At 45.7% G+C, this 13,133-nt stretch overlaps 2 protein-coding genes across 2 annotated transcripts in view; one reads left to right on the top strand and one right to left on the bottom strand.

Moving 5' to 3' along the window:
• Positions 1–299: 299 nt before the first annotated feature.
• LOC109931055 (protein phosphatase 1 regulatory subunit 16A-like) lies at positions 300–10,060 on the bottom strand. Its single transcript, XM_048617513.1, has 3 exons — positions 8,652–10,060; positions 418–488; positions 300–308 (listed from the first exon to the last, which is right to left on the bottom strand). Exons 1-3 carry the CDS (start codon positions 8,896–8,898, stop codon positions 300–302), a joined length of 327 nt encoding a protein of 108 aa, XP_048473470.1. The 5' UTR covers positions 8,899–10,060.
• The window catches only part of LOC109928742 (protein phosphatase 1 regulatory subunit 16A-like), a 141,768-nt gene continuing 137,531 nt past the window's right edge, over positions 8,897–13,133 (top strand). The window contains exon 1 of the mRNA XM_048617505.1: positions 8,897–8,917. Coding sequence (XP_048473462.1) covers positions 8,897–8,917 — 21 coding nt within the window. The remainder of the gene's footprint in view (positions 8,918–13,133) is intronic.

Raw genomic sequence — 13,133 nt, 5'->3', positions numbered from 1 at the left:
TGGCCTGTTCAGTCACACAGAAACCTGTGGCAGGAATTCACAGTTCAAGGGTGACACCTACAGAGAGGCAGGTGGGAGCTGACAATGAAGACTCTTGAAAAGGAGGCATTTGTGGGGCAGGACGAAACACAGCAATGAGGTTACTGGAAACTATTTTTCAAAGAGCTATGATACGCACGATGAGCTGAATGGCCTCTTTTAGCAGTACAAGAGTCAACCTGAGGCCCCAGAGTTTCCTGGAATTGATACCACGCAGGTGGCTGAGCTGAGAACTCAATTCAGTTTCTAGTAGGAGATGTTCAGAGAAGCTGTACAATGGAAGGTTACACTCAGAGTGCTCAGACGCAGCAGTACACGGAGACTGGTGACATAGTGGCACAAGCTTTGGCAGACAGAGCTCCAGGATGTCTCACTTACCTGATGCAGTGCAGTTAAACCATCTTCATTATACAAGTCTGGGGCTATTCCAACCTCCAATAACTGCCGAACTGTAAGGAAGGAGAAATCACTCATCACTAACAGAACTCAACACAGTGAGTGTATTCCAAAACAGTTCAACAATGTCAGCAATGTATAGGGTTAGGTCAGAATCAGGACACCCATAACCTTAACCCATACAGACCATCAACACTCCCAGCACAGGGACAGAATGGGGTTAGAGACAGAGTAAAGCTCTCTCTATTCTCTCCCCCATCAAAAGCTCCCAGGAGAGGGACAGCATGGGGTTAGATACAGAGTATAGAGTCATACAGCACTAAACCCTTCCTATTCATGTAACCACCTAGATACCTTTTAAATGTTGTAACTGTACCAGCCTCCACCACTTCCTCTGGCAGCTCATTCCATACACACACTACCCTCTGTGTGAAAAAAGTTCCCTTTTAAATCTTTCCCCTCTCACATTAAATTTTTCCTATCTTGGACTCCCCTACCCTGGGAAAAAGAGTTTGGCTATTCACCCTATCCATGCCCCTCATGATTTTATAAACCTCTATAAGGTCACCCCTCAGCCTCCAATGCTCCAGGGAAAATAGCTCTAGTCTATTCATCCTCTCCCTATAATTTAAGCCCTCCAGTCCTGGCAACATCCTTGTAAACCTTTTCTGAACCCTTTCAAGTTTAACAACATTTTTCCTATCGCAGGAAGACCAGAAATGTACCCAGTATTCCAAAAGAGGCTTCATCCAATGTCCTGTACAACTGCAACATGATGTCCCAACTCAGTGCTTTGACCAAAAAAGGCAAGCATACCAAATGCCTTCTTCACTATCCTATCTACCTGTGACTCCACTTTCAAGGAACTATGAACCTGTATGTTTAGGTCTCTGTGTTCGGCAACACTCCTTAGCGTCCTCTCATTACTTGTATAAGTCCTGCCCTGATTTGCCTGACCAAAATGCAGCACCTTTAATTTATCTAAATTAAACTCCATCTGCCATTTCTTGGCCCATTGGCCCATATGATCAAGGTCCTGGTGTACTCAGAGATAATCTTCTTCACTGTCCACTACACCTCCAATTTTGGTGTCATCTGCAAACTTACTAACCAGACCTCCTATACTCACATCCAAATCATTTATATAAATGACAAAAAGCAGTGGACCCAGCTCTGATCCTGTGGCACACCGCTGGGTCACAGGCCTCCAGTCTGAAAGGGAACCTCTACACCACCCTCTGTTGCCTACCTTCAAGCCAATTTTGTATACAATTGGCTAGATCCCCCTGGATCCCATGTGATCTAACCGTGCCTACCATGCAGAACCTTGTTGAACACTTTGGTAGACACTGTCCATATGGACTTCAACATTCTGTCTTCATCGATCTTTGTCACCTCTTCGGTCTCAACCAAGTTGGTGAGAAATGATTTCCCACGCACAAAGCCATGTTGACTATCCCTAATCAGTCCATACCTTTCCAAATACATGTAAATCCTGTCCCTCAGAACCCCCTCCAACTTACCCACCACCAATGTCAGGCTCATCAGTCTCTCATTCCTTAGATTTTCTTTACCACCTTTCTTAAATAATGGCACCATATTAGCCAGTCTTCTGGTACCTCACCTATGGCTATCAATGATACAAATATCTCAACAAGGGGCCCAGCAATCTCTTCCCCAGCTTCCCACACAGTTCAGGGTGACACCTGATCAGGTCTCAGGGATTTATCCACCACTATGTATTTTAAGATGTCCAGCACCACCTCCTCTGTAATATGGAAACTTTTCAAGATATTACAATTTATTTCTCCAAGTTCTCTAGCTTCTCTAGTACAGTAAATACTGACATGAAATACTCATTTAGTATCTTACCCATCTCCTATGGTTCCACACATAGACAGCATTGCTGATCTTTAGGGGGCCCAATTCTCTCCCTAGTTGCTCTTTTGCCCTTAATGTACTTACAGAATCTCTTTGAATTCTCCTTACCTTTCGCAAATAGAGTTATCTTATGGCCCCTTTTTGCCCTCCTGATTTCCCTCTTAAGTATACTCCTACTGCCTTTATACTCCTCTAGGGATTCACTCGATCCCAGCTGTGTACACCTGACATAGGCTTCCTTCGTTTTCTACACCAGGGCCTCAATTTCTCTGGTCATCCAGTATTCCCTACACCTACCAGCCTAGCACTTTGCGCTAACAGGAACATGCTATCTCTGAACTGTTGTTCTCTCATTCTTAAAGGTCTCCAACTTCCCAACCACCACTTTACCTGTGAACAGCCTCCCCCAGTCAATTTTTGAAAGTTCCTGTCTAATACCGTCAAAATTGGTCTTACTCCAATTTAGAACTTTAACTTTTTGATCAGTTCTACCCTTTTCCATAACTATTTAAAAGCTCCCTTTACACAATCCCCATCAGACATTTCCAGAACAAGGACAGCATGGGATAAGATAGGGAATAAAACTGCCTCTACACGGCCCCACCAGACACTCCCAGGTTAAGTTTTCTTATTGTCAGATAGAGTCATACAGCACGGAAACAGACCCTTCGGTCCAACCAGTCCATGCCGAACATAATCCCAAACCGAACTAGTCCCACCTGCCTTCTCCCGGCCCATATCCCTCCAAACCTTTCCTACTCATGTACTTCTCCAAATGTCTTTTAAACATTGTAATTGTACCCACATCCACCACTTCCTCTGGAGGTTCATTCCACAAATGAACCACTCTGTGAAAAAAAGTTTCCCCTCATGTCTTTTTAAATCTGTCTTCTCCCACCTTAAAAATGTATCCTCTAGTCTTGAAATCCGCTATCCTAGGGAAAAGGCAACTACCATTAACTCTATCTATACCCCTCATTATTTTATAAAATTCTATAAGGTCAGCTCTCAACCTCCAATGCTCCAGTGAAAAAAGGTCCCAGCCTATCCAGCTTTTCTTTGTAACTCAAACCTTCCATATCCAGCAACATCCTGATAAATCTATTCTGAACTTTCTCCAGCTTAATTATATCTTTCCTACATCTGGGTGACTAGAACTGGACGCAGTATTCCAGAAGAGGCCTCACCAATGTCCTGTACAACCTCAACATGACTTCCCAACTCCTACACTCAAAGGACTGAGCAATGAAGGCAAGCGTGCTAAATGCCTTTTTAACCACCCTGTCTATATGTGATGCAAACTTCAAAGAATTATATACCTGAATCTCTAGGTCCCTCTGCTCTACAACACTACCCAATGCCCTACCATTAACTGAATAAGCCCTACCCTTGTTTTTTGTACTAAAATGCAATAGTTCGCATTTATCCAAATTAAATTCCATCTGCCACTCCTCAGCCCATTGATCCAATTGATCAAGATCTCTTTGCAATCTTAGATAACCTTCTTCAACGTCCACTGTACCACCAATTTTGGTCTCATCTGCAAACTAACTAACATTGCCACCTGTATTCTCATCCAAATCATTTATGTAAATTATCATCAAAAGTGGACCCAGCACCTATCCCTTAGCAATCACCTCTTTATTGTAAAATGTACAGGGCTGTGGAAAACGCATGAGGGAGTTAATTTACGTAGTTAGTTCTTTCAAAGAGCTGAGTCAGGCATGGCAGGCTGAATAATCTTCCATGCATCACCTGATTTTCCAACATTACGGCTCAGCAGGGACTGCTGAAGCTGCTCATTTTCTGACCTCACTAGCTGCTGTCTTAGGCTGACGCAGATCATCCTTGTGCCTATGCGACAACTGTAGACTCAATGGGCCAAATGGCCTTTTTCTGTGCTGCAGGCATCTATGACTCCATGCTGAAACATGGGCTATTACTTGAGACATTTATTTTTGGGCAGTGGAGGAGTCTGCTGTCACCAAAGCAATGCCATGATGCGCCATGATACATGATAGCTGCTAAACTGTTTTAACAAACGCTGGAGAACTGAAACACAACAGCAAGTGCTGGAGTGATGTAATATGCTGAAGAACAGATGACACTGTGTTTGTAACACTCTTCGATAATTCACAGTGCACTAAACTGTTCATTGTACTAGTCTCCCATTGACCCGTTGTCAATATTCCAGCCCCTGCATCCTTCCCCTCAATCACAAAATCTCCTGCCTGTTTTAACCTCCGTCCCTCAGCCACTGAAACTGGGCACCACACCTTAGGAAGGACAGAATGGCCTTGGAGGGAGTACAACATAGATTTATATGAATGATATCTGGACTTCAGGAATTAAGCTACGAGCAGGGTGGACTGCAGCGTTTCAAAAAGGCAGCTCACTACCACCTTCTCAAGGGTGACTAGGGACGGGCAATAAATGCTGGCCCAGTCAGCAACACCCACATCCTACAAACAAATAGATCAAAGAAAAGGTGATATTACATAATTTAGGCCTATATTCTCTGGAATTTAGAAGGTTAAGGGATAATGTGATTGAAATCTTCAAGGTATCAACACTAAAAGACAGTAGACACAGGTAAATTATTTCCCCTGGTGGGGGGTTCTAGAACTGGGGTACATAGTCTGAGAATTAGGGCCAGACTGTTCAGGAGAGATGTTAGGAAGTACTTCTACACACAAAGAGACATGGAGTCATACAGCACCGAAACAGACCCTTAGATAAGGTGAATAGCAAAAGTCTTTTCCCTGGGGTGGTTGAGTTCAAAACTAGAGGACAGATTCTTAAGGTGAGAGGAGAAAGATTTAAAAGGGACCCAAGGGGCAATGTTTTCACACAGAGAACGGTTCATTTGTGGGATGAACTACCAGAAGAAGTGGCAGATGCAGGTACAGATACAACATTTAAAAGAATTTGACAGGTACATGAATAGGAAAGGTTCAGAGGGCCAAACGCAGGCAAGTGGGACTCGTTTAGTTTGGGAAACTTGGTCGGCATGGATGAATGAGACAGATGTTTGGAACTCTCTTCCACAAAAATCAGTGCATGCTGGATCAGTTGTTAACTTTAACTCTGAGACAGATACATTTTTGTTAAGCAAAGGTACTAAGGGATATGGACCAAAGTCAGGAAATGGAGTTAGGCCACAGATCAGCTGTGATCTCACTGAATGTGGAACAGGCTCAAGGGCATACTCTTGCTCCTATGTAACTCTCTTGTCTTCTGGCTGGTCCATCCCAGTATTACTTTATTGCCTATTACTCTGCAGTATTACTGTATTGTCTGTGCTGTAGACAATGAAGCACCAGTGCAGACAAGGCCACACCATCTGCCTCCAACACCTCTGCAGTGTCGTTGCTATTAGCTAGCCAGCTATAACCAACAAATCCCCTGCAATGACTGCTCTTCCTTCTCTCCCATAGTCGCCATCAATCCACATCCCTAGCTCGCAGGCAACTTCACAGGGTAGATGCAGAGAGGTTTTTTGCCCTTGGGGCACAGTCTAGGACCAGAGGGCATCATCTAAGTGGTTGCATATTTAAGACAGAGATGAAGAGGAGTTTGACAAGTTGCCACATCAAAGGTTACTGGGGAAAATAAAAGCTCATGCTGTAAAGGGTAACATATTGGCACGGAGAGAAGATTGGCTGGCCAACAGGAATAAATGGCTCTTTTCCAGACTGGCAGGATGTCATGATGAGTGGTGTGCCTCAGGGGCCGGTGCTGGGACCTCAACTCTTTACAAGTTACACAAATTATTTGGAGGATGGGGTTGAAGGTATGGAAGTGAAATTTGATAGGTTGGAAAGTGAACCATGAAGGAGACATAAGGAACTGACAAAAGGATGTAGAGACGTTCGGTGAGTGAACAAAAATCTAGCACATGATGTACGATGTGGGAAAGTGTGAAATTACCCATTTTGGCAGAAAGACTTAAAAAAAGAAGCATATTACCTAGATGGTGAGAGGTTGCAGAGCTTTGAGATGCAGAGGGATCAGGATGTCCTAGTGCATGAATCACCAAAGGTCAGTCTGCAGGTAATCAGGAAAGCTCATAGAATGTGATGGTTTATTGTGAGGGAAGTTAGACACAAGAGTAGGGAGGTTATGCTGCAGTCATACAATGATGAGACCATACCTGGAGTACTATATACAGTACTGGTCACTGTGCTTATGGAAGGATGTTAATACATTGGAAGCAGCTCAAGAGAAGGTTTACTCAACTAATCCCTGGGATGAGTGGATTGCCTTATCAGGAAAGGCTGGACAGGCTGGGCCTGTGTCCTCTAGAGTTTAGAAGAGACAGAGGTGACTCAATGGAAATATAAAAGACTCTGAGGGGATTTGACCAGGTGGATATTGCAGGGATGCTTCCTTTAGTGGGAGAATCTAGAATTAGGAGTCAGAGCTTAAAGATACAAGGTGGGGATGAGGAAACATTTTTCTCTCAGAGGGTCAAGAGTCTTTCAAATTCCCTTCCTCAAAAGGCATTGAATTCAGAATCTTTAAAATGTTTTTGAGACAAAGGTAGATAGATTCTTGATGACCAAGGGGATAAAAGATTATCAGGGATATGCAGGAATGTAGAGTTGGAGTTAAAATCAGATTGGCCATGAACTTGTTGAATCACAGAGCAGACTCAAAGGACTGAGTGGCGACTCTTCTCCCTTGTTTGTATGCTCAAATTATTTTCACAAAGGACAATGAATCTGTGGAAAGCTTTACCAGAGAGGCCTGTACAGTCTGGGTCGTTACGTTTGTTCAAGGCGGAGATGGACAGATTTTTAATTAATGAGTGAATCAAGGATTTCAGGGAAAAGGCAGGAAAGTGGAATTGAGGATTATCAGATCAGCCACGATCTCATTGAATGGTGGAGCAGACTCGATGGGCTGAATGGCCTGCTTCTGCTCCTACACCTTGTCGTCTTATGGTGGTCTAGTCGGAAAAGAGGATACGGTAGAAATGCTGGAGTGGAAGAGACGCAATGGTTCCAGAGCCACATTCGCTGTAAGCTGTGCAGCCACTCTGATGTTCCATACATGGTGATCTACAGGGACTGCAGCACTGACTGGAAGTCACTACCAAACAAAATCCACTCATCCCAGGGATTAGTTGAGTAAACCTTGAGCTGCTTCCAATGTAGTAACATCCTTCCAGAAGCACAGTGACCAGTACTCTATGTAGTACCCCAGTTGCGGTCTCAGAAGAAAAGAAAGAGGGCATGCTGTTCCAGGGAGAATGGGGTACAGTGCTCACAGAAAGCAGGGTTGGAGGAAGATCAAGAGTCAGTGGGCCATTCCAGTGAATACCATTTCTTCTTGTATACCCAGCTCTCAGGGGAAAGACAGAGAGTTTATACCTGAAATATAAAGCTAGTCTCAGTGACCGTAACCACAAAACCAGTGTTGATTGCTGTAAAAACTTATCTGGGTCCTTAATGTCTTTAGGAAAAAAACTCTATCATCCTTACGGATGGGCAACAAATGCAGCTTGCCAATGATGTCTACATCACACAGTAATTGCCATGCTGTAGGCAATAATGCACAGCCTCAACTCTATTTAAACATGTCCTACCTGTACTTAACCATTATCATGTACTGATTATAATTAAACATAATATAGTGCACTGTCTCCAATCACATTCTTTCATCCCCTGAACTTGTAAACAGTGCCATTCCTCAATGCCCCTGGTATTATCTTCTCATTGCTTCCTGGGGATGCACTCTGCCTCTGCTAGGAGCTTGATGATGTTCTGTAATGTGTTTGGGCATTCCCTTGACTCCAGAAACAGAGAGAGTACCCTTCCCCGCTGAGGCTGCACAGAAAGTAGGAGCAGGAAGAGGCCATTCAGCCCTTCGAGCCTGCTCCACAATTCAATATGGTCATGGCTAATCATTCAACTCTGTCCCCTGTTCCCACTTTCTCCCCATATCCTTTGATCCCTTTAGCCTTATGAATTATATCTAACTCCTTCTTGAAAACATTCAATGTTTTGGCTCAACTGTTTTATGTGGCAGGGAATTCCACAGGCTCATCATTCTTCAGGTGAAGACATTTCTCCTCATCTTAATCCTAAATAGCCTACCCCATATCTTTACACTGTGACCCCTGGTTCTGGGCTCCCCAGATATCAGTAATATCCTTCCTGTATTTCTCCTGTCTGGTCCTGTTAAAGTTTTATAGGGTTCTCTGAGATACCCTCTCATTCTTCTAAACTCCAGGGAATATGGAGATTTAACCAATCCAGTCTCTCTCCAGTAATGGTCAGAGGTTCAGAAGCCTGTCCCCTCCCCCTCCCTGGACAGAAATGGGTCATTACCTTCCTCGATGTCATTCCGAGACGCTGCCTCCAACAGTCTGACGTTGTCAGGAAACCAGATCCGTTTCAGCCCCCTCTTGTTTCTCTTTTTGTCGAGCTTCACCTTTTTGCTTTGCATGTCCTTCTCAAACTGTGCCCACTTCTTCAGCTGCTGGGCGCGCCGTTTGTGAGCATGTTTGAGCCGTTCCTGCGTGGTCATTCTCCCGACCAGTGGCAGCTCTGCCAGGAGCTCACTGTGTTCTGCCATGACAGTTCACAGCCCTGAGGTAAGGAGTTGTGGGTGGGGTGGGGGGAGACACTCACCTAGGGCAGTGGTGTGTGTATTAGTGGATAGAGGATTTACCTTTTACCTCCGAGCCAAAAGGCAGGGACCCAGACGCCACAACAGAAGTAAGTGATGGGGAAGGATTCCTACCCGGTGTCTTGTCACATATCCTCAGGGGTGAGACAGAATGATGCTTGCCATGATAATGCTGGATTCTGCCAGAAGAGGTATCGCTGTTTCTTCAGGCAAACTCACTGCTGATCTTTAACCATTTCCCACAGTTCCTCGGTTTGTGTCCTCACGTTTATCAAGTGAAAAGGAAAAACACAAAAGCAACTCTGCACATTATTCATTCAAGTATTCCATGTCAAGTGCAGAGATACCATAAACGCCACTGCTGTTGTCAGATATCAAACTGTGGCATCAGTCAGATCCAACAATAGCCACTCCCCACCTCTGAGGAACCTGTGCTCTTTACAGAAGGGGTGGGGGCTGGTATTTAGGACACACAATTTGCCGAAAGGCTTTTTACTGAAGTGTTGCCAACATGTCCACTTAGCCCTCTCCCCCCACCCTCTTCCCACAGAACAGATTCCAGTCAGCACCGCTGAAGCTGAGACCACAGCATCAAGTGCAGTCCAGGACAGTGTGGCGCCAAGTTCGTTAATAAGTAAGGGGTCTGCGCTATCAGACTGGAGAAGGAAGGGTTCTTAAAGGTGATTCTTGCCCCAAAACTGTGATAATTCAGGGTCTCCTCAACATGATCTCCAAAGATTATAGTTACTGAAATGATTTGTTAAAATTGCTCTTCACAGGTCTGTCTTCCAATAGCCTCAAACCTCCTTGGGTGCTTGTGGGGTAGGTTCCCAGACCCCACTCCCACGCCTCAAAATAATTTCCAGTCAAAAATCCACCTCTGAGGAATTTGCAGCCAAGATCTCAGTACAAGTCATCTCATTTGATCAGTTTGGTGGTCAGGAGGGTGTAGAGCCGGGAGCTGGCCGTGTTTAAATTATACAGGTCCTGCGCACTCCTTTCTGTCTCCAGGTGACTGAGCTGTTGCCCATGGTTCAGCTAGTCTTTGTGCAGTCAGTACATCGAGCTGCTGAGGGAGAGTGAAAACAAAATGCCAACAATAAAGGCTCTGTTGTGCAACACACGCAGCTTTCAAACACGATAGCGAAACTTTCAAGAAGTTAACCCTGTCAGTACTGTAACACCACACTGACATTATCTAGGAACACCAGACAAGGAGATGGCCATTCAACCCTGCAAGTCTGTCCCATTCACAGCTGATGTGTAACCCAAACCCATTGATTATTATTCTACATCTCTTGATGATCTTATTCAATGTGTAAATCTAAGTAATCGCATTCTTGAGATTTTCAAATAGTTTCTAGCATCAAAAGCTTCTGGTTTTTTTTGAGGGTGGGTGGGGAAGAGAGGAGCTATCCAGATTTCCGCTCGTCCTTGTGTGAAGAAATGCTTCTTGATATCAGCCTGAGTGGATAGAACAAAAATTGCAGATGCTGGAGATCTGAAAGAAAACAGAAAGTACTGGAAAAAGTCAGCATATCTGGCAGCATCTGCAGACGGAAAAACAGAGCAAATATTTTTTTGTCCAGCCACTTTTTGTCAGAACTCTGTGTTTACTGGAATGTTCACAGAAGGGTCACTGGACTGAAAAGATTCGCTCTGTTTTTCTCTCAAAGATACTGCCAGAGCTGCTGAGTTTCTCCAGCACTTTTTGTTCCACGCTGAATCACCGGGCTTAGAACATTAATGTTCTGCCTTGGCACTACCCAGTCCCACTCTGAACATCTCCCCCACCAAATGAAGTAGCTTTTCACCACCTTACTGAATTCTCTGTTTATTTTTAAACTCTTTAATTAAATGATCTCTCAAATTTCAAAACCAAGTGATAGCAGGCCAAGTATATACAATCCTCTAAGCCACCTATGATGAAGACTGATCATTGACTCCCTTCCTATAGTAGCAATGTGGTTACCTCTCAACAGGCCTCTGAAATCACCTAGAAAGCTACTCAGCTCAAGGGCAATTAGGGATGGGTAAATGCTGGCCCAGTTAGCAATATCTGCAAACCACGACAGAATACTGGGTGGTGACAGGCAGTGTAAGTGAGTATTCCTAACCAAGGATTCGCAGAAAGCAGACTGGTTTCTCCAGCTTTTGGCTGTGACAGTACCTCCAAGTTGGAGGAAGGAATACTTAAAAAGTGAACAAAGAATGCAGACAGAAATTGGAAACTTCATTCAGTTCACACTGATAACTGAAAAACCTGAAACATTTCACAAGTCAGTCACTCACAGAGAAGATAGAGAAGGGGCGGAGTCATTTTGGAGAGTGTGAAGTATGCAGGATTTCTGTGGGTTCCTCATCCACCATGGAATGTACCTTAGAGATAGTAGGAACTGCAGAATCTGAGATAACAAGGTGTTCAGCTGGATGAACACAGCAGGCCAAGCAGCATCAGAGGAGCAGGAAGGCTGACGTTTTGGGCCTAGACCCTTCTTCAGAAATGAGGGAGGGGAAGGGGGTTCTGAAATAAATAGGGAGAGAGGGGGAGGCGGATAGAAGATGGATAGAGGAGAAGATAGGTGGAGAGGAGACAGACAGGTCAAAGAGGCGGGGATGGAGCCAGTAAAGGTGAGTGTAGGTGGGGAGGTAGGGAGGAGATAGGTCAGTCCAGGGAGGACAGACAGGTCAAGGAGGCAGGATGAGGTTAGTAGGTAGGAGATGGGGGTGGGGCTTGAGGTGGGAGGAGGGGATAGGTGGGAGGAAGGACAGGTTAGGGAGGTGGGTACAAGCTGGGCTGGTTTTGGGATGCGGTAGAGGAGGGGAGATTTTGAAGCTTGTGAAGTCCACATTGACACCACCCACGCCCTCCACCTCCTCCAGAACTTCCAATTCCCCAGTCCCCAACACCTCATCTTTACCATGGACGTCCAGTCCCTATACACCTGCAATCCCCACACAGATGGCCTGAAGGCCCTCCGCTTCTTCCTGTCCCGCAGGCCCGACCAGTCCCTCTCCACTGACACCCTCATCCACTTAGTCGAACTCGTCCGCACCCTCAACTACTTCTCTTTCAATGCCTCCCACTTCCTACAGACAAAGGGAGTGGCCATGGGTAACCGCATGGGCCCAAGCTATGCCTGCCTCTTTGCAGGTTACGTGGAACAATCCCTCTTCCGTACCTACACTGGCCCTAAACCCCAGCTCTTCCTCCGTTACATTGATGATTGTATCGGCGCCGCCTCGTGCTCCCACGAGGAGCTCGAACAGTTCATCCACTTCACCAACACCTTCCACCCCAACCTTAAGTTCACCTGGACCATCTCTAATAACTCTCTCTCCTTCCTGGACCTCTCTGTCTCCATCTCTGCCAACCACTTAGAAACCGATATCCATTTCAAGCCCACCAACTCCCACAGCTACCTAGAATACACCTCCTCCCACCCACCTTCCTGCAAAAATGCTATCCCCTATTCCCAATTCCTTCGCCTCCGCATCTGCTCCCAGGATGAGGCATTCCACTCCCGTACATCTTAGCTGTACTCGTCTTTCAAGGACCGCAACATCCCCCCCCTCAGTGGTCGAGAACGCCCTCGACCGTGTCTCCCGCATTTCACGCAACTCATCCCTCACACCCCCTCCCTGCAATAACAACCAAAACAGAATCCCCTTCGTCCTCACGTACCACCCCACTAACCTCCGGATCCAACGCATCATCCTCCGACACTTCCGCCATCTGCAATCCGACCCCACCACCAAAGACATCTTTCCCTCCCCACCCTTATCTGCTTTCCGGAGGGACCACTCTCTCCGGGACTCCCTTGTCCACTCCACACTCCCCTCCAGCTCCACCATACCCGGCACTTTTCCCTGCAACCGCAGGAAGTGCTACACCTGCCCCCATACCTCCCCCCTCACCCCCATCCCAGGCCCCAAGAAGACTTTCCACATCAAGCAGATGTTCACCTGCACATCTGCTAATGTGGTATACTGCATCCCCTGTACCCGTTGTGGCCTCCTCGACATCGGGGAAATTGGCTAGCTGTAAGAAGATTTAGGGTGGTTGTTCATGGGAAATGTTCATCCTGGAGTTCAGTTACTAGTGGTGTACCTCAAGGATCTGTTTTGGGGCCACTGCTGTTTGTCATTTTTATAAATGACCTGGATGAGGGCGTAGAAGG

The sequence above is a fragment of the Rhincodon typus genome, chromosome 2 (genome assembly GCF_021869965.1).
Source record: "Rhincodon typus isolate 14 chromosome 2, sRhiTyp1.1, whole genome shotgun sequence".
NCBI classification, from domain to species: domain Eukaryota; kingdom Metazoa; phylum Chordata; class Chondrichthyes; order Orectolobiformes; family Rhincodontidae; genus Rhincodon; species Rhincodon typus.
Note: the sequence above shows the minus strand (reverse complement) of the source record. Positions and strands in the feature narration are given on the sequence as shown.